At 41.2% G+C, this 22,976-nt stretch overlaps 1 protein-coding gene across 2 annotated transcripts in view; it reads right to left on the bottom strand.

Moving 5' to 3' along the window:
* Positions 1-22,976, bottom strand: part of SND1 (staphylococcal nuclease and tudor domain containing 1) — an 876,127-nt gene that overhangs the window by 656,020 nt on the left and 197,131 nt on the right. Inside the window, exon 11 of one of the 2 annotated variants that reach the window (XM_088447470.1) lies at positions 17,263-17,352. In XM_088447470.1, coding sequence (XP_088303596.1) covers positions 17,263-17,352 — 90 coding nt within the window. Of the gene's footprint in view, positions 1-17,262; positions 17,356-22,976 lie in introns of both variants that reach the window. The other variant, XM_088447461.1, reaches the window with a different exon arrangement.

Below are 22,976 nucleotides of genomic sequence, written 5' to 3'. Positions count from 1 at the left end.
GGATAATATACATTGATACATAAGTGACCATAACACCTAGATAGGCAACAGAGCGTAAGCAACCAAGTGTTAGGTGCCCTGGTGGGCGGTAAGAAGTAGGTGAAAGTAAAGTAAGGAGAAGCACAAGAGGGTAGAGGCCCTGCTCGTAAGGGCTTACATTCTAAAGGGGAGGGGCAGACAAACAGGTGTGACACAGATGGGGTAAACGGAGGAAGGAGCATGTTGCAGCAAGTTAGGATGGGAGCTGGAAGGCTTTGATGAAGTAGTGAGTCTTGAGAGCCCGTTTGCCAAATACTCCAAATTGTACCAAGAAGTCAAGTTGACTGCCAGACGGAGAGCATCTTTCACAGAAGATGCAAGGGTATGGATATAGGGGAGCCAAGTGTCAAATAACTTTTCTACTTTACTTTCTTTGTTATTGGACATCTCTAACCAGTCCATATGGAACAGATGGTCTATCCTAGGCATTAACAGTGTTAAAGATAAGGTGTCCGAGGATATCCACTATGACTGAATACTTTTCCTACTTGCTACAATCTTCGCTAACAACTTTACTCCAAGACCATTTAGAATGTGTTGGTGTAGATTAAATATCCCACAAAGCCAATTTAGGAGTTACCTTAAATATAATTCCAAGTGTATTATTAATGCACATTTGTATTAGTAGCCAAAACCGTTGGACCCCTGCAAAAGCCCACAAACAATGTAATAAATCTGCTCCTGAATGAGAACAAACATCTATAAGGAAACTTAAATTTTGGTGTGACATATGAGCGATGAAATAGCTTGTAATGCATCTCTGCGTATGATTTTGACATTAGTTGTTTATTCAGATGTACAAATTATTTAACAATGTCTTCCAGTGGTATATTCTGGAAAAAAAACCTCCATTTTGAGAGGCCAGTGATTAACTTTTCCCAAATCAAGCGGATGCTTGGTGTGTGTGTGTGTGTGTGTGTGTATATATATATATATATATATATATATATATATATATACATATACACACACACATTATATATATATATATATATATATATATATATATATAGTGTAGAGCAGTCCATTGTAGGGCAGCAGAGTAGGGCAGCAGTTCCTGTCAACATCCTTTGAGTTGGACAGAACTCGTGTTCTAAGACTACGACCTTGATAATAAGCTAACAGTGAAGTTAGGAAATGAGGAAATGTTAGTCTTATTTGGTCATATGGAAGAATTTGTAAGGTATCTTGGTCTAGAAACTGATAAATTAGTCCTATGAGGTACCAAGTGGCAAATATGGGGCATAATTGGATGCAAAACTCCTACGAAATTCCACATTATGATTTAAGAGAAGATTATTAGAGTTATAAGTTTACTTACACAAAATGAGGGAATCTGTTACCAAAACAAAAATTATGCAGCCAGGTGAGTCAGGTGGGTGCCCTGTGAACCCTATGGACCTCGAAGAAAAGGAGTCATCTAGGCAAGTCTACCATAACTCTAATTTTCTTCTTCAGGGTCCATAGAGATCCACAGGGATACCATGGGGATGTCCTAAAGCAGTTCTCCTAGAGTGGGGGACGCTCCTGAGCAGAAAGGAGAACTCACCGCCCAGAGGAAGCATCCTGAGAGGCAAAAGTATCAAAGGCACAGAACCTAAGTAAAGTGTGGACAGAAGACCACGTGGCTGCCTTACACAACTGTTCAGCAGAGGCACCACGACGGCCCTATAGACCGGGTAGAATGTGCTGTCACCGTGCTTGTGACAGGGAGATCAGGCTGTGTGTATACCTGAGAGATAGTAATCCGTAGCCATCTAGCCAGAGTCTGCTTGCTAGCTGGCCATCCTCGTTTGTGAAAACCATATAATACAAAAAAAAAAAAAAAGAGATTCTGATTTTCTAACAGTTTGTGCGCTCCACATAGATACGGAGAACACAAACAATTTCTTAATTCAAATGGAAATGGGAAACTACCTTAGGAAGGTAACCCTCCCTTGTACAAAGAACAGCTCTATCCTGGCGACAGATAAAAAATGGGGTGCGACAAGAGAGCGATGCCAAATCAGAGACTCTGCGTGCAGAAGAGATAGCGAGGGAAAAAAAGTGTCAGCAAACCGTAGAAATTGTTGGTGGGATGGTGTAATTGGAACATGCAGATACGCATCCTGAATGTCCAGGGAAACCATAAAATCCCCGGGTTCCATTGCCAAAATAATTGACTGGAGAGTTCCCATAAGGAACTTGGGTACCGGATAAATTTGTTGAGTGTTTTTATATTTAGAATAGAACGATGAGACCCATTCGGTTTCTGAACCAAAAATAGATTGGAATAACCCCTCCCTTGATTAAACACAGGAACCAGTATTACCCCTGCCTGCAGCAGGGAATGAATGGCCTCATGAAGGGCCACCTTTACTGCACTTGATGGAGGAATTGTGCAAAAAAAAACTTCTGGGGAGGATGCCTCCAGAAAGTGAGAGCATACCCCCTGAGAGACCACTTCTCAGACCCGGGCATCTGTTATTTGATGCCGGCAATCCACAAACTGAAGTAGTCGGCCCCCCAACCTGGGATCCCCCAAGAGGAGGCCTGCCCCATCTGGCCGAGGGTTTGTCATCCAGCTTAGAAGCTGGACGTCTGGCCGGCCCAGACCTTAGTTTGTCGCTTGGTTGTCCTGCAAAAACTAGACTGCCTGGAGTTAGACTGTTCCTTTGCTCATTCCAGAGGACGAAAAGACCGAAAAGAAAACTGCCTAGACTTCGATGTAGCCGTAGATAACAGACCTGCAGATTTTGAAGCTGCCAGAGTAGCTATTGTCTTATCTAACACTGCTCCAAAAAGTACATTTCCATAAAAAGGTAAAGTTTCCAGAGCCTTCTTTGATCCTGTATCAGCTTTCCAGGATCTTAACCCAAGGACCTTGTGCATCACTACTGACGCTGCTGATGCTTTAGAAGCTAAAATTCCAGCATCTATTGCAGCTCCTCCCAAATAGGAGGCCGCTTCCTGTATGTGGGAGATATACTTCATCTGTTCTCTGGTAGCATATGGTAGAGTCCTCCAATGCCCCTGTCCATTCCTTAACAGCTTTAGCTCTCAGAATGCACATATACCCCACCCCCAGCCATTCAAAGTGTAAACAAGCCCAATGGCAGGAGAAGGAAAGTGGAGAAGGAAGAACAAATTACACTAGATACACTCACAAAGATGAGGGAATCAGAGACAAGAAGGAACAGATCCCAACTGAGGCCAGGTGTGTCAGGGCGGGCACCCTGTGGACCTCGAAGAAAAAGTTAAAAGGCACGTTTACCATAACTCTTATTTTCTTCAGGTTCCATAGGGTCGACAGGAACTACCTTGGGGATGTCCTAAAACAGTTCCTTTAAGGATGGGTACGCTCCTGAGCAGAGAAGAATCTGCCGCCCAAAGGAAGCATCCTTGGAGGTAAAAGTATCAAATGCATAAAATTAGATTAATTTGTGGACAGAAGCTCAAGTGGCCGCCTTGCACAACTGTTCCGCAGCGGCGCCATGTCTAAACTCCCACGATGGTCCCACAGACCGAGTCAATTGTGCTGTCACCGTGTTAGGAACAGGGAGATCAGCCTGTGTATAAACCTGAGATATAGTCATATGCAGCCACCGAGCCAGAGTCTGCTCGTTAGCTGGTTAGCCTCACTTGTGAAAACCATATAACACAAAAAGCGCATCTGATTTCCTGATGGAGTTGGTGGATCCAGGGAAGCTTCACCTACAGAAAGGTCTGAAGACTGGAACTACAATTTCTTCATTCATATGAAAACAGGATACCACCTTCAGGCGGTAACCCGCCCGTGTACAGAGGACAGCTCTATTCTGAGGAAAAATCAAAAATGGAGAGCGACATGAAAAACTCTGCGTGCTGAGGAGATAGCGAGGAGAAAGTGTCATTGCTGTCAACCATTTGAGATCCACTGTGTCCAAGGGCTCAAGGGGAGGAGCCTACAGTGCCATGAAAACCAAGGATAAATCCCACGGTGGCACCGGAGGGACAAATGGTAGTTGAAGGTGGAGAACACCCTGCAAAAAAGTTCCAATATCCGTCAGGGGAGCGATTCTGCGCTGGAACCAAATGGATAATGCAGAAACCTGAACTCTCAAGGTAGTCAGGCGAAGACAGAGGTCTAGTCCAGCCTTGAGAAAATCAAGAACTCGGGAGACCCTGAAAATTTCAGGGTCATACTCTCTGTGGGAACACCATTGAAAAAAAAGAATGCCAAGTCCTGTAATAGATGCGGGTAGAGGAAGGCTTTCTTGCCCTGAGCATCGCCTGAATCACAGAAGCAGAAAATTTTTTTGCTTTTAAGACGGAAGACTCAAGAGCCATGCCGTCAAAGCAAGACAAGGTAGGTCCGGATGTAGGCAGGGACCCTGCACTAACAAATCTGGCCATAGAGGAACTGGATTGTCTATAGACAGACATGTCAGATCGGTGAACCAATGTCGCCTGGGCCAAGCCTGAACTATTATCACCCTGCCACTTTCTTGGTTGCTTGTGGCCCGGCAGAGGTAGGACTCGCCGCAGTAAGGGCATCTTAATTCAGAAGCTAAGTACTGCCAACCATAAACATAGAAAATAAAACATAAAAATAAAAGCTTAGGACTACCTGAGCAGTCCCCTGTTACAAAGGTGCGACTGAATCCTGCCACACCAAACGAACAACTTAAGGCCTGTGGCTAGGGGTGGGGTATATATGGAGGAGGATTCGAGGCATCCTGGGAGCTGAAAGCTTTAGGTGCCCACACACATACTGATGTCCTCACAATACGATTTTATGGCCAATTTCCTCATGAACTTTCACGGGAGCTCCCTTGCTGTCGATCACGATTTGGAGTTAAAAATGTCCAATCTGACTAAAGATCTATCTTGCAGCCAATACATTGTATCCCAGATTGGCTAATCTGCCCTACAGCACGGCAGATCAGAAGATGCGATGTACGATGAGCGGGGACGCGCATCGGCATCGTGCTCGTGAGTATAAACTCATGATTTGTACTTTTTTTACCCGATTCGTCGCGATTCGTCGAAATCGGCCAAATCGTTTAAAATGACGCTATGTGTGTGGGCACCTTAACTGTTTGTTTCCTGGATCTCTCCAACCACATTATCCCCATGGTATCCCTGTGGATCCCTATGGACCCTGAAGAAGAAAGTGAATAAGATTCCTTAGAGTCTAGACTCCCTATTCTAAGCGATAGTATGAAGCAACTTTTTTATGTAATGGAATAAAAAGATATGCTTCCCATACAGCAAATAAGAGCATGTACGCCCAGATGGTATGTGTTCACCATCCTGGCGGTCTGGATGCCGACGCTTACCTTACCGGTACCAGAATACAGATGCCGGTCAGAATCCCGGCGCTGGCATCCGTAAGTAGTGGAGTTGGGTGGGTGTTAGGCACTAGCTGGAGAGTTAGGTTTAGGGTGTGGTGAGGTTAGGTTTAGGCACTAGGTGGAGGGGGTTAGGTTCAAGCACCAGGGAGGGATTCCATCCAAACAATATTCATCTTGTATGTTAACACTAAAGTGTAATTTTCATACTAAAAAACGAATTCCTGTATTTCCCACATAATAGGTGATTTTGCCAACTATCATTAGCAGAAAAAGGATAAGAGCCAATATCCAGCAATAAATTAGCAATACTTCTAAATCCTTCACTTCGTTCAAACCTCATCAAGTAAACCCTCACAGATTTCATGCATTTGTATCATATAGCTCGCTCTCTTTTCTTTCCCACATAATCTGACAGACTCTTGTGAGCTACCCAGGGAATAAGACATGGTATAGACCCATGTAGCAGCTGTCTGGGGTAATTATTAGGTCAATCGTTGCGACTATGAGAACTCAAATGCTTATTTAGTCCCAAAGTGACATCACAAAATTTACCTTACAATGCGGTCATGTAGGCAGTTTTATTCATATTTGGTTGTCTTGTCTGAAATTTATCTAATTCTGGAATGCAATGAAATCCTTATGTCCCACATTATGGGATTACCCTTAAACGTATCGATCCTCAAACTGTTTCTCTGTGCCCCTCTGAGATTTCTGGATAAGCTCATTAGGCGCACTTGCTGCCAAAAAAAACACAAATTACATGCAACTGGATAAACCAGCTTTTGGACAGGAAGCAACCAGAAGCATTTGTTGAATGTCCTGAATAGAACAAAACTCAACAAATTCAAAAATGTGCCCAAAATATGGAATCCCCTCTTCTCCCCACCATGCTACCAGGTGTCAAACCATACAATAAAGCATAAATTAATTGTTGCAACTCTATATCTTCAGCTTTCTCTCCTTTTAGCAGATCCACACAGCGGCTTTAACACCACTCAACAGTCATGGCAGAGCAGTGCCCTACAAATAAAGATTGTCCCACATAAAATTTGAACAGCTAGAAGGGATGTTAATGATATAGTTACTTTAACATTGCCAAAGAGCTATAAAAGGGTTAATCAAAAAGATGAACAGCTGCTACTAAATTTGCTTTTGGTGTTCAAAAAGGTTCACATTCTTTTTTTTGGGGGGGGGGGGGGGGGGAAATTGTAAAACTACTGGTTCATTGTAACCTGTATATCCCACTTGTTTTTTTCCTATTTAATAGTGGGTGGCATAACAGCTTCTGACCAAAAATAAAGCCAATAGATCATCTACTTAAGCAGTTTCCTACTTATTACTGCCAGAGAGCTGCACAATGACTAAAATCAATGCCATCAACTAAGCGGAACAAGACCAACACTATTAGGTATATAGGAAACTGAATAGACCCAGAGGGGTAAGGGATCTCATAATACAGCAATAAACATTTGCAGAATCAAGTTATCTGATGTACAGGGACATCAATTTTGTCAGAATGGGGCAAAAACTTTAAAGCCATTCCTCTCCATGTTTTAAAAACCATGAAAACTCAAGTCTCCATATGAAAAATAAAAAATAAATAAAAATATATGTAGTCTTAGCCAGTGTCCTTATGCAAGCATGTGTTATTATCATAACCTTCTACTGAAAAAAATATTTGTATTAGATTTGGGGAGTTCATATGTCCTCCCTATGTGTGTGTAAATTTCCTCCCACACTACAAAAACATACTGGTTAAACCTAGTGTGCATGTGTGTGTCCATATAGACCCTATAACTAAACTAAAAAGCAACTTTGTTATAAAAACTAGCTTCTACTTAGCATGAAGCAGGCAAATACACTAATGTAAGGGTTAGGATGGTTTTCTTCATTTTCTCAATTTTAATTATATTTACCAAGTGATCAGTTTTAAGTATGTAAGACAATTAGTCTAATGTAGTAAAAGAAAAGGAAGTGCTCTTTATAATCAATGGTCAGTAATGGAAAACTGGAAACCAGAAACATAACCAAGTGACCAACTAATGCAGCCTGCCCACGGACATAAATATATATGTCAGGTGTAATGACTGCAGTATTTAAGCATCAGCAAGCTGGAAGAAGAATTACTATCAGTTTCTATTCCTTTTAAACTAGAAACCTAAAAAAAAAAAAAAAAATTGGTCTGAGGAGACATGTCAGTTTAGACGCAGAATAGTAACAGCAAATTGGTTATATGAACTGTTTCACAGCCCTCCAGCATCACCTGGGCAGCAGCCTTAAGTATGGGTTAATGTCTCATCAGGACACATCATGCTGCACAATCCCATCTTCAGTGCAGTGAAAATTTTCCTACTGTGATAATACAAGAAGCCAATCTACACTCACATCAAAACGCTGTATGATCAAGAAGTCAAGATTGACGGACATAAGAAATTTGTTTGCCATAAAAGCACCGTAATCTTCTTGCACCCTGAGGCTGGCCCTCTTCTCACTAAAATATCGCACAGACGGACAGGTCTTTGCTGCCCGCAAAATTGTTGCACTGATCCCTTTCTGGTGCAAACATTTACATTCAGAATATCCCTGATAAGCAGAGGGTGAATGTCAAATACTAGACATTAAAAGCCTTTAAAAACAAAGAGGTTTTTAAACAACCTTTTACAGTTTAGACTCAGAAAAAAATGACCAATGCTTATCCAAAGAATTTTCGATATCCATTACATTTTTCATCCTGCACACTTTCAGTGCTTGACGTATCACCATTAGTTTCCTCATTACAGCTGTAAATAAGTGATCACAAAACTTTCCACCCAAAAATCCTCATTGCCCTCTCTCACACCCTCATGGCTGCTGAAGACATTGCAAACTGCAAAAATGTCCCATACAACTCAATTCTCCTTAAAGTACAGAGGAAGGGTACGGTGAACAAAGTAGTATCCATCCAGGAGCTATTCCTTTTAAAATCGATGTGGTCTCTCCCAATGGACCTAACCTTCCACCCAATGTAATGGATATTCTCCTGTTTTCTCCTACTTCCCCGTAATCTCCAACTTTTCCAACTTTGTTTTCCCACTGCCCAAAACCTCTTTTCCATCTGGCTCACCTTACCGCAAGCTTCTCCACTCTTGCAGCCAAATGCAAAGCAAACAGCACACAACCACCATTTCTCATCTTCCCACAACTACACTGTCTTGTCAAAGCTGCATTTAATTTCTAAACACTGCTTCTCCAGTCAACACATACAGTTGCACTGTCTTTTGTGATCAATACTGTACCCTGGCACACCACCAGACGTATGGTCGTAAAAACTGCTCCCATACTGATCTGCACTGGAGCAACGCTATGCAATGCCAATTTCCTCCACTATAAAGTCATGCTTTCACTTTAAAACACTGTCCTTTCTCTTGCAAAGCAAACCTACCACCTTTTAATATTCACTCAGCACTTTATGCTGAGAATACCCATATCCAACTACTCCTCTATCCTCACCCCCATCTCCTGCTACCGAATGTGACCAACAGTGCATCTGCAATGTCGATGTGATGTCCAAACATGCTCAAGACAGAGTACATCATCCTATCAAAGTCACCTCCGCATCTTAAATTTCCCTCACGATGAACAAAGCCAAAACTTGCTTTGGGTCACTCTAAACTAGAGGCGTCAAACTCGTGGCCATCCAGCTGCTGTGGGGCTACATATGCCAGCATGCCCGGCCACAGTTTTAACATGCATTAATAGCAAAATGGTGGCAGTGCATGCTGGAATGTGTAGTTCCACTGCAGCTGGAGGGCCGCAAGTTTGACAGCACTGCAGACACTGCTTTACTTGTAAAGGTGCATACACAAGTAACGATTTTTTGAACGATTTAACTATAACGCCGTCGTTATCGTTCAATCGTTGAAAAAAATTGTTCAGTTTCTGAGTTAAAACGATGAACGATTATCGTTCATGTGCGTTCCCGTTTGTAGTTCATTACGACTGACCAACTGAAGGATTTTCATTAAGGAAAGTTACAAAAATCGTTTGTAGTTAGAAAAATCGTTCATTACACTTTAAAAAATCTGACAGATAATCTGACAGAAAATCGTTCATAAAATCATTCATAAAATGGTTGGTAACAAAATTGTGTGTGAATGCAGCTTTACAGTCCAGTCTTTCCCAGTGCCGTCATCGTAACCTTCCGAATATCGCTGAAATACTTTATTTTGCTCTTCTATTACTTCAACTAAAAGTCTTATCAATTCTCTCATGCCCAGGCTGAAAACTCTTCCTGACCTGCTCACCTCATCTGCAAACACAATACAATGTCTCAAAGAAAACAGAATGTAGTGCTTAGGTATAAATTCAATGTTACATTAAAGAAAAGGGACATTTTAGTAGGTGAAATAGGTCTTGATAAATAACAATATAGATAGTTTTCTAGTCAGTGGTTTCAACTACAAAGCTAGGAGGAGTAAGGGGAAAGTGCCAATATAAAAGAACAAAGCATTAGGCACCAGCAATATTCAGGCACTAGAATTTGCCCAGTTGTAGCCCAGCATTGTAGGACCACTGCAGTTGCACATGAGTCTATAGACTGTAAAATGATTCCCAAAAACATCACGCATCTTAAAATGGGGATGGGTATGGGATGCCAGCGCTCGGGTTCCCGGCAGTCAGAAACCCCACGCCACCATCCTGACCAGGTTACAATCCCGACACCCCCAGGTAAGTAAGCCTAACCCCTAACCTTAACCCTGGTGTTTAAATCTAACCCTCCCTGTGGCTTAAACCTAAAACCTCCCCCTACCCCCCCCCCACCACCGCAGTCTAAACCTAACCCTCCACCTAGTGCCTAACCCTCCCCAGAACCCCTGTACTTACCTTTGGGATCCCTGCGCTGGTACTCTGTGTCGGAATTCAGTCATCGCCAGTTAAAATCCCGGAATCCCAGTGGTCTGGACTATGACTGCATCCCCTTAAAATGCATTGGCTTTAATGAGGGGTAATAACAGACTCAGTCAGGGATACACATTAGGTTATTCTGTTCTACAGAAAGCAGTATGATTACAACAACTTATTTGGGCTGGGACATGGTTGCTTGACTCCTTTGTCAAGAGGAAATGGATAAAGGTATTAAGTATCATCCAGACAGCAGCATAAATGCTTAAAAGTACAGAGTAACACAGGCTAATGGGAGATCTGACAAAACAAGACAGGTTATTAAAGGCCTAAAGTCAGCAGAGCAGCAAGCCAAGTGACCTACAGAGCGTGTAGAAACAAACTGCTGTGTGTGGACCAGCACTTCTTTCCAGCTTAGCAGAATTTAGTGATGTACCCAAGTAGCATATCAGGAAGAGAAAGCATCTATTCACCCCTACCTATGAAATCTAAAATTATTGTAATATTCCCAGGGTAACATCTATACAGTAAAAAAAAAAAAAAACACATTTGTATCCAAACACACGGCATGCATTGACACACGGCATGCATTGATCACTGGCCAGCAGGCAGACAAACAGCCATATGGTTCATACTTGCCTACTTTTGAAAAAGCATTTCAGGGAGATTGTGAAAGCAACATCTATGGGTGCAGCGGTAAAGTGGATGTGTACTGCTACATCTGAGAAGAGTGTCACAAATCTGACTTACATTAAACTGTACACATTGCCCCAAAGCAGTAAGATCTACTTGTCAATGAAAACAGATAATTTTCAGAAAATGCATGCAGTCATAGGATCATGGTGCCTTATAACCAATACAGGGAAATTATACTAATGATCCCATTTGATTGTATTTATCGCTGTTTTTTTTTTTTTTTTATATATATAACAACTTCATAATGGGGGTAAGGTGCAATCAGGAAGACTGATAGACTCTTCAGGGAGCCAGCGACCCCATGAAATAGTAGCATTGACCATCAGGGAGAGTTGTCAATTCGGATATGGTTTAAATTATTTACACTTATCCAAGGACCATAACCATCCTCCACCGCAAACAGTAACACTGAACCAAGCCAATCAGTAGTTGTGGTTATTCCAAGTACATTTCCAGCAGTTAAAGTAGATCCCTGCAAAAATTATATATATATATATATATATATATATATATATATATATATATATATACACACCCATCTATCTTGCACTCATGCAAAATCCTGCAGCCAGCATACTACTAGTCGAGTTATCAACAGTCATTAACAGGAAATTAGCCAAGGGTAAATATGTGAGCATTTGTATATATCTGCAAAGTTTTCTCATACAAAAAAAAAATTATGCCAGAAAATGTCCTCAAAGCATCCTCACTGATCTAAACACACTTGCCAAGTTTTATTAATTATGAATAAAAAATACTCCTCCAGCAAAACAGAAATACAGAATTAATTAAATCTTATTTTCCACAGACAAAACAGTGTGATATCACTAAAGCCACTAAAAAGGAAAACAGAAGTAGAGCTGCTTCTCACAAATTAGATCTAATAGCAACTGCCAACCAAAATGAGGTCTGTGCTTTGAAGAGCTTGCAATCTGATTGGATAATAGTGAAGATGTCATTTGCTGACAAATGAAGATACATTAAAGGAGTAATAGAAGAGCGGTAGAGTAACCAATTCCACATTGCAAGTAGAATTGGGCTTTCAATTTTCACCATTAGCGCAGTGCCTGGAATAACCAACTGCTCAGAGCTAAGCCCTCGCTTTATACCTGTAGTAAATTGCCTGAAGCCAGAGTGCCTGCTATTGCCAGCAGCCTTCATACAGGAATTATAGCTGTAATCAGTCTAATGCCCAAAGCAAAACACACTTTCATGAACATGTATAAGTGTTCATTTATGAAGTGTTCCCCACACCTTTTAGATTGTAAGCTGATTACATAAATGCTTTTTATAGAAATAGATACAATGTTTATCACACTTCTGGCCCCTTTTGCAGTCCACACTAGTTTATAGGCATAAGGAAACATTTCTGGGGACCTCAAGGATAATGTTCTACAGGTTACAAATTTCTTTATATATAATGCCATGTAGTATTCTTACTCTATTATAAAGGAACCATTGGGGTATAGTCACTTGCTTAGTACTTAGAAAGCCTTAAGAGTGAAGATTGGTAGGTTTAAAGAAACATCACTTTTGTGGGTGGCTGGCCTTGGTAGAGGAAGTCAACTGTTTTGGGTCCACTACACTGAAAGCACCCATCCATTCATGATGGTGATCATGCCTGGCTGCTTAGTTTGCTCTTAATGGTCAGCAGCCGAGGTCTACAAAGCATAGAGGACTGGTTCTAGAACAAGATGAGGGAGGAATTCTGCAACCCACTTGAGTTTTATGTATTTTATCATAAGATAAAAAACACTGATCATGCGTAACAACTTATTTTAACTAGTCATTAAAGGGTGGTGGTATATTAAATTGACTTTCAAAACGTCAACATTCATTAGGCCGACATCACAATATCAGCATTGTCATTATGTCGATATTAAACATGTAGACAGACCATGGCAACATTCAGCATATTGACACTGATGTAATATTGACATTGTTGAAATGTCGACAATGTCTATTTAGTGTAATCCCTAACAGTAACGCTAGCTCTAAAGCTGGATACACAACAAAAAGAGATCTGCAGAGACGGTGGTTGTTCATACACACTGAACAACCTTCATCTGTCCGCGGGTTCTGTCACCCTCCCCGTGGCCTCTGCTGCAAGTGTATGGGCATACACACAGCACGATGGATAGATATATCTGTCATCAGCTGTGCAGCACATGTGACGCGATAAGTATGAATCTCTTCGTTCACAAACATATCGCTGGTACACAATGGCCAGCAGGCACACGTGATGTTGTAATTTTAACCATGTCGACATCATGAATGTCAATCTTCTGGTGTTGACCATTTAATTGAGGACTTCATGACTGCAAATAGTCTTCAAAAATAATGCTGGCACCAGAATTGAAATTCTTTTTCCTTAAATTGTTTATATATATTTTGTAAGGCGCTGCGGAACACTTGTGGGCGCCATATAAATAAACAATAATAATTTGTGTTTCTTACAAATTATGAATTTAGCTCTGCTGCAAGGTAATCCAGACAATTAAAAATTTTCACCAAGAGGTGATGAAAATGCCCTTACCATTGCATCTATAAATTGCAGAACCACGCCATCCAGAGGTTGATGGTGTGGTTCTGCAATTTAGATGCAATGCCAAAGGCACTTCTGGCAGTTCCAATTTACAACTACTCATACACTGTGGCTTCAGTCACAGAAAACCGCCCCCCAGATGCACCTGGTCCCGGAAGACTGTATTGCTAAAATATGCATCTTATTTGCATAAACAAAACTATAAGCGACAAAACTACAGTACTTTGCAAGATTACACTGATCAATTTGACGTCCGACATTTGTACATCTGAGTGCGAATGAGATTGAATCTCTGTACTAAGTGCTACAAAGCAGCGGCTGCGGCTTTTTCACGCGCCAAGTTTTGTTGTGACTTTGTACGTCCTGCGCAGATCAAGCTGCAGCCCAGCGTTTTTCGCTGCATATAAGGCACAGTATTTTAAGAAAAAGATGGTACACTACACCTCTCAGTCATGTTGTATAGACAATAGGGGGTATATTTACTAAAGGACGATTTTGTATTTCAGGGTCTAAATCATACATTTACTAACAGATGATTTTTTACATTTTTTTTTAAACTCAAAAATCATATTAGTAAATGTGTGATTTAGGACTATTTTTAGTCAATTTGGGTCGATTTCTGTTCGATTTTTGGTCAAAGTTGGGTTGATTTGTGTTTCAGGGTCTAAATCACACTTTCACTCAGATGATTATTTGACATAGTTTAAAAAAAAGGTCAAATAATTTGTTAGTAAATGTGTAACTTATGGCGCATACACGGTCAGATTTGTCAGATGCACGATTTTACCATCGATTTGAATGATTTTTGACTGCCTTAAAATGAATGGAATCGTCCAAGTCTGACTGCAAACACATCAGATGTCTGATATAGTTATCTGACCATCAGGAACGCGCATCATTCAAATCGTTCATCTGACAGATCTGTCAGATATTCCATAAGATATGAACGATTTTTTTAAATAGTTATAGTTCAGATCTGAAGAAAAATCTGACCATGTGCATGCACCATAAAGCTGGGCATACACTATACAATTAACTGTCAGATATCTGTCCAATCTGGCTGGTTGGAATGAAAACCTGGTATTGTATGGGAGCAAATGACAGTCGATCATATTGCTTTAAACACTGAAAAAAAGGACAAAAAAAATTGTTCAAATTGGTTAAATTTGTGTGTTTTAACCAATTTGTCTGAACAACCATTTTTGGCTATTTTCCAGTGTTTTTGAGCAAATGGATGATTGTCATTTGTTCCCATACATTACCAGGTTTTCATTCCAACCAGCCAGATTGGACAGATATCTGACAGTTAATTGTATAGTGTATGCCCAGCTTTATGGTGCATACACACGGTCAGATTGGACAGATCTGACAGAAAATTATAAAGTTGACGCTCAGCTTTATAATCACTTTAGAATCACACAAAATTAACCAGAATTCCCTTTTAGTAAATCTACCCCTTGGTGTAAGAGGACACATCAGTACATGCACATCTAAACAAAAAGATACTGTGTACAATATTGTAACTATATACAATTTACAAATGGGGAAAACAAACAAATGCACTACTCTACAGTGTGGTCTTAGTGCTGATCAATACTATGACATATTTCATTAGTAAAGACAGGTAAAAGAAAATAGACCACAAGTGTGATACTGTTGCCAGACAGCCCAAACGTCAACGCACTCAATATAATACAAAAAAAAAAAAAAAAAACACCACACATGTAAATACATTTCTCCTAGAACATATCACAAATCTCATGGCTATGAGGAGTGTGAAACACACTGCAACACTGCTCTCCAAAGGCGCAGCATGCTTCTGTCAGATTTCAGGCACCATCGCCCATTAAGGAAACAGCAACTACCCAATGTTTGCTAAAAAGGTTAATAAGCATCAGCTAATTATCTTAAATGTCTAATTATATGCCAATTAAGAACGTCTAATGACAGCCTAGTCTTGATTTTTCATTTTACACAGCAGACAGATAAAATGAATTTCACCTCTCATACAGGAACAGCACATAGGCCAACTGTGTTCCTGGAACACCTGGTGCATCATCAAGTCCAGCTCCTCGCAAACCGACAGGTAAGCCTTAAAGGGACTGACACCCAATTCTGGGGGCCTGAGTTTACATTAAAGATAGACTTGTGAAAATTAATATACTCCGAAAGGGTGGTAATTAACATATCAATTTGGTAATTCACAGATCAGGACGCATCTCTGTATATTAAATCAATTAATCATTATTTGTAGTTTTGTATTTGTTGATTTTTTTTTTTGTTGTGTCTGCAAATGTAAGCTTAGGTCCGGGATTCCAGAGTGCTGCACTTGTGATCAGCAATTCTAGTTCATGAATGAGTAGTGGGGATCAGGACTGGCCAGCAAAGTTGTAGGTTCAGCCATATAGCTGCCATCACTGAGATTGGAGTAGGAGCTCAGCTGTACCAGCAAAGTTTTCTTCATAAAAAGCATCGATCGCTAATCACTGTGACAGAATTAAGTCTTACTGCCGCATATTAATAAATAGACTGAGTGAGCAACATTAATTAATGTATATTAACCAAAACAAGATCTTTATGCATACACTTCTTTTGGGAGCTATATTTTTGTGTGGTTTAAGAGGCATAGATGTTTCTTCGCATTCGGTATGATTTACCGCCGACCGCATGGTTCAAATCCCGGCAGCGGCAGCCCAACAGAGGAGGAAATCCCGATCGCCCTAAAGGTAAGTATAAACTAACCTAATTCTACCCCCTAACCCATATCCTCCTTTAGTGTGCCTAACCCTAACCTCCCCCCCCTGTGCCTAACCCTAATCCCCCCCTTCCCCGCCACCTAAAACTTAGTCCTCCAGGGGGGAGCCTAACCCCCCTTCCCCTAACCTCCCGGGGGGGTGCCTAACCCAAAGTCCCCCCTGGGAGCCCTAAACCTATACCCCCCCCAGGGCTGTCCGCGCCCGGCATCCCTTCGGGCGCCAGTCTCCCGGCGTCGGTAAAATGACAGGCGTCTAGATTGAGACGCCTGTCATTTAACCCCCGCCGTGATTAAGCAGTCGGGAAGCCAGCAGTCGGCATTGCGTCCACCGGCTTCCTGAACGTATACCGTTTCTTCATCACAACATTTTAAAGTCTAAGAGATTAGAGCTGCAACATTAGATACTTTTCAATATCAGATGTCAAATACCACCCCCTGTAATTGATAGGGGAGTGCTACACTGATACACCTTACACATCTGTATACCAGGTGGCACCCGGTATATTATTCACACGCCCATCCCAAGTGCGACCCGGCTGAGACCACTTTCAGACTAGAGGCCCGACCTGGCACTAATGCCGGGTCGATGACTTCTCCACCATCACGTGGTGAGCCGGGGCTTGGAGATGATCTCATCTCCAAGCGCCGGCTCTTCCTATACAGTGAACGGAACTTGGGTGGCACCAACCTAGGTTACCCATTCACATTGCCCTGCGAGCCGGGTTGAACACGCAGTCAACCATTCTCGTGACCTGCTTCTCGGGTTTCTCGACCTGGCTTATTTCAACCTGTCCCTTTCACACTGCCCAGTAACCCGGGTTGCTGCGCTTTCATGTGCAATAACCGGGGTTATTGGAGCAAGTGTGAAAGGGGTATTACAAGCAATAAGCCTTATTTTAGGTTGCAACACTAAACCATTAAATGACTGCACAACTGTGCAGCACTGTCAGATTAAATGACAGCAGAGTATTTGACATCTACCTTTAGCCACGGTTTCCTTATTACACAAGGCACAGATTAAAATTTCTTACCTTCTTGCCAACGAGCTTCTTGCGTAGAAATTCTCTGGCTTCAAACATATAAGGAATGTCATAAAGAGGACGGAGCTTCTTATTTTTATCCTGCTGGGGAGAGAAAAAAAAAATAGGTGAATGTGGGTGAGTAAACTGCAGTGTGCATACCACAGGATCAACAGTAATACAAATATGACCATACTGTACATTTAAAAAGAATCACTTGTCAAATATGAAAATACATCCTAAAGAATTGACGGATGATTGGTAATCTGTGGTCAACAGTACCGTGTCTCAGAACACAGCATCATAGAGTTCAGGTTTTTAATTCAAATTTGCATCTCTGTAGGGATGGTAGGACATTAGCGGATTATGCCCCTCGCTACAGTGGCATGCTATACACCAAAATATAAGCAGTGATGGGAGTTGGAAATCTAAAAGCCCAAAGAGACTCCCAAATATGAGAGATACATCATGAAATGTTCAAAGGCTTTTTGACGACCAGAAATAATGAATTCCTCAAGCAACATATCAAGTAACCTCTGTATCAGTGCTTTTACGCTTTAAAAGAAAGTAACCTATGTTACCAGTTATTTATATAGAGCGCACATATTCTACAGTGCATTACAGAGAATATCAGTCCCTGCCATAATAAAAGCATATAATCTATATTATTTACCACATGTGCACACATACACACTAGGGATCACTTTGTGGGGAGCCAATTAACCTACCAGTAAATTATTAATTCTTGGGGATAAACATAGACATTGTAAGCTTGCGAGAAGGGTCTATTACCCAGTCTTCTTGTATTACTATTTAATAATACCCGGAGAAAACCCACGCAAGCACAGGGAAAATTCCAGAGCTATTTTGGTCGTGGTGGGAATTGAACCCAAGCCCTCAATGCTGCGAGGCAGTAATGCTAACCATTAGACCAACCTTGTAACATACATTCAGACCAACTTAAGTGGGGTTCAACAGTCACTAATTGTAATTATCAACCTGATGTCCACACTTTTGAAGAGCAAACTAAACAAGTCCACAAATAAGAACACAAGTCCTCACAGCAGCACAGCACTTCATGAGGACAGATCATGTGAGGCACCGAAACGTCCACTCCTGTGGTTGATAGGGAGATCAATGAATGGGAAAGTAAGGCAAGTGGCCAGATGGTGAAAGTAGCAATGTTTCCCAACAGCACAAAACAGACTGATGTGAATGACAAATGTTCTCTAAAGCACTGTGTAATTGGTGGTGCTACAGTATTGGGCATCAAATATATAAAACAATCCATCTATACAACTTTGTATCCTTAGAACTCCCAAGTAAATGCAATGATAAAACTATCCACCAGGTAGGTTTAAAATATTTTGGTATATAGATATAATCTCAACAACATCAGTGGCCCTGGCACCTGAACCATACTAGGGTGGGATCCCAGGGGAAGGTGACCTAGTATCAGTCTCATTTCATTTTTAAAAGAGAAATGAAGGCTGCAATAGTTATTTGTAAGCTGTTATGAGCTCCCAGCCATTGTCATGTGGATGATGTAAAGACCAACATTACATAAGATAGACAAAAATGTCACACGAGAGAGTGCCTACATTTTATTTAAATCCTTGTTACAGAGCAGCTGCATTAACATATTCAGGAGTGAGAGCTCACTTTATTGTTTGTGCTTATACAACATGGCACAGTCTCAACCGCCAGTATGATTAATAAATAAAACAGCAACAGCTTTAAAAGGAGAAGAAAAGTGCCTGCAGGATATTTCTTATTCAGAGAAAACAAACTGTTTGAAACAGAGCAAGAAGATACCATTACATCATGGTAAGACAACATTACAAGCTGGCTCCAAGCCATTAACAGTGAGGACAGGAGCAGGGTCCCACAGAAAGGCAGGCAGGCTTTTTATTCAACTTAAGTATTTTTTCCAGGAACACTTGAAACCAGCTTCACAAATCCTATTTCTTTGTCTGACTCACAAAGCTCAATTTGAAGGTTTGCTGTAGTAGCAAAACGAAGATAAAAACAAATCTACAAAAGTTTCAGCTGCAGCAGAGATGTATTTTCTAATAAAAAGTGTTTGTAAATGACATACTGTAGACTGTTTTCACACTTTACAGAGGAACATTGATGGCGATTAATATGACCAGTACTGCCATTAGGCTGCCTAGAGGATGGTGCTTAGTCAGTCTAACACTAAAATGAAGGATGTCTCAAAGAGACAGCCTTCATTTACATGATGCTGCCGCTTTTCCTCTGCTCTCTGAGCTGGCCACAGCAGTATAGAGAAGGCCATTGATCGTTATTAATGGATAACTGCTGATGGTTTTGCCATCAAAGGCAGAGAGAGCCAATGATATTCCACCTCGATGGCAGAGTGGGACCCGATGTTTTTTATTTTGACGATATGGAGCTTAGCCCTACCCCTTGCTGCGGCTAAGCTCCACCCCCATTTCTGACTGGCCTGCCGTGCACACAGTAGTTTTTGTGCCATCGATGGTAACCAATGGAACAAACGATTGACACCCCACCGATAGCAGTCCCAAGAACAGCATGTCTGACGTGCCCTGTACTATCACTTGCAACCAGTCTGACTCCAAGTTCCATCCGCTATTTCAGTGAGTCAGTGGGGGCAGACTGAGAAAGATCTGGAGAATCCCTCTCCGAAAAAGTTGTGCAGTAGTAGTTCACAGGCTACAGGACGATAGCTGCTAGTGCCAGTCTCACATTGCAGAGCTTGGTAAATATGACAGTAGCTGCTTCTGTGATGGATATAGAGGAACTGCCAGCCTGACTTGTGACTTTGTACAACTAGGGTGCCAGGAGTGGGTGTGTATGTGAGGGGTTGGGTGGAGGGTATTGGGGGAGCAGGGGTGTTATTATGTAGCTTTGCTTAGGGTGCTTAGAAACCTTGCACCTGCCCTGGGGATTAAGCTTTCCTATTAATACAAGAGAGTAATGGACATGACAAAAAAAAAAAAGGTATAGGGATTTTGGTTTCCACTTAATTTGCAGATGCAATGGTTATTTGACCTATCCTGCACATCAAAACTCCTGGCAGCACATGACCTAAATACACTTTCAATAAGCTACATTTCTTTCAAATATTATGTCCTGCATTTATTTCAACTTTAAATACCACATGAGGTCTTTTAAAAAAAAAAAAAAAAAAAAAAGTCAAGTAGTATAATAACACTTGGCATCATCAATGTAGTAAGAACTTCAGCTGGCTGTACACAATGCAATAAGTGACGATTGGGTAAAGGTCTTTACATTTTTGGACCACATTAGCAGAAACAGACTCCAGTTATAACACAGCTCTGCAAAAGTAGGTTACAACCAAACATTAAAAGTAACAGATGACATGGAATAACTGCACTAAATGTCCTCCCCATTTAGAACAAGAACTCCTATAGGAACAAGCTTGATCATTCCAGCTTTAAGCACAAGACATTTACTTGAAAACTTGTTTTTCAGTTTGATCCCTTAGCAAAGGTTTGAGGAGTCATTAGCTTGAACGGAAGGATATAGACAGCAACTGAAGTGGTTTTAAAGACCCACAGCGCTCCAAACTCGTACGGCAAATTAGTGCTGCCATATGTATGCTTCAGTCATTATCCCTAGTAACATTCTGCAGCTGGAGCAGAATGCACATGAACACAAAGCTATACAGGGTTCATGCAGAGTTAGAAGGAAATATTTCTAAGTGATGAAGGGAGAAAGTAACAGATCAGATTTCATTGTTTGTGCTTATGAATATATGTAATGTTGTATCCTATAGTTATCTATAAAAGTTGGAGAACTAAAACATCCTTTTTACAAGAATTCTCTAAATTTAATAAAAGAATTTTACCCTTCGTGCCAAGTTTTTTTTTTTCTTCAATATCACCACAAATTTGGTCCTCACATGCATGTTTAAAGCTGGATATACACTATACTATATATTGTACAAACGCAAATCGAAATTCTACATTGTACACATTGTATAGTGTGTACGGCTGATCCATAGTTTACAATGGTTGTTCATCACACAGTCTCATCTGCTGTTCTGCACGGCAGATGGGACAAAGATGCATTTAACAACGCGGTGTTGTTACATGCAGCATGTAACACTGCCCCATTGTACACCGAATTGCGCAGTGTGCGATTAACAGTTCAGAGCCGTAGCTAAGTAAGTGCGGACGGTGCCATCGTACAGGGCACCACAGGTCAGGGGGCGCTGTTTGGGCAGGTCAAATTTCTGTTTATCATCATTCTTGCTTGTAGCTTCCTCATATCTCCTGGCCTCCCCTATCTTTTCCCCATGAAGCCATGACCCTTTTTTGGGTGCATTATGTCCCTTTGAAAAATGAGGGGGGCGCCAATGCTCTTTCTGGCACAGGGCACCAAAAAGTCTAGTTATGGCTCTAACAGTTACATCGCATTGTCGCTGGGTCACACATCGTATAGTGTGTACCTATCTTAAACTTACAGTTGCAGGCTGGCTGTACACCAAAGGGCTGACACTAGCAATAGCAAAGTCGCAGAAGCAACTATGGAAAGAGAAGCTAACGAGATCACAGCAGCATCAGACTCAGAATCAGCCCCTCTGTGTCAAATTTAAAATACAGTATAAGGTGTTGCGAAATCTGTGATGCAATAAAAATAAGCTTGGAGAATGATGATCAGGTTTCAAATCCGTATTTAAAAAAAAAAAAAAAAAGTTTATAAGTTTGGAATTAACATGTCAAATTAAATAGCTTTATACAGGATTGCTTATATTTCGATGCTTCAAGTTAAAACATTCACCGACCAATCAGCATTTGCAACATTCATGTATGACATGGAAGTCCAAACTACATTCTGTGGGACAATCACCGCCTGCTACCTGGTAATCCGGCCCCCGTCTTCAAGCTGTGGAAAGCACCCCACTGAGCCACTGAACGGGAGCTGTTTGAGCTGAGGTTTGTGTTCAACCGCCTCTTGTATTCTGGGGACAGACTGGAAGTTTCGATCTGGTAGATGTGGAATCTTCTGAATTGTGGGCACATATGTGAGGCATATTATGAATTGGGGCACTGATCTGAGGCATATTATGAATTGGGGCACTGATCTGAGGCATATTATGAATTGGGGCACTGATCTGAGGCATATTATGAATTGGGGCACTGATCTGAGGCATTTTATGAATTGGGGCACTGATCTGATACATATTATGAATTGGGGCACTGATCTGAGGCATATTATGAATTGGGGCACTGATCTGAGGCATATTATGTAGTCATGGCTCCATTGTCGTCATCAGAGTGAGAAAACTGAATTCTAAGACCTTTAAAAAGGTTTTTTTCAAGTCATTAGTTTTAGCATTTCTTAGAATAAGATTTACTCAGCAAAGAACCCTTACCCTAATTGCTGGGTGACTAAAAGTGAGCAAAAATGTTGCGGCACTCCATTCAAGTAATTTTCTAAATATAGCAGTCAAAGCAAAAAAAAAAAAAAAAATCAGACACCTTTAATTATTAAACTTTTTTTTTTTTTTTAATACATCTACACAAGCAAAGCAATACCCCACCTTAAAACGGACCACACGCAAGGCTGATCGGTAAACAAAATGTGTTCTTAGTCATGCTACACATTCCAAAAGTTAAACTGGTCCGCACCAGCAGCTAGGATTCTTGCTGGACCTTTTGGAGTTGCACTGAGGGAGATTCTGCGTCAGACATAGGGAACGCAGTTTTCCATCT

This window comes from Taudactylus pleione, unplaced genomic scaffold (assembly GCF_031769625.1).
Source record: "Taudactylus pleione unplaced genomic scaffold, aTauple2 ptg000019l, whole genome shotgun sequence".
NCBI lineage: Eukaryota > Metazoa > Chordata > Amphibia > Anura > Myobatrachidae > Taudactylus > Taudactylus pleione.
This window is presented reverse-complemented; position numbering and strand designations above follow the sequence as displayed.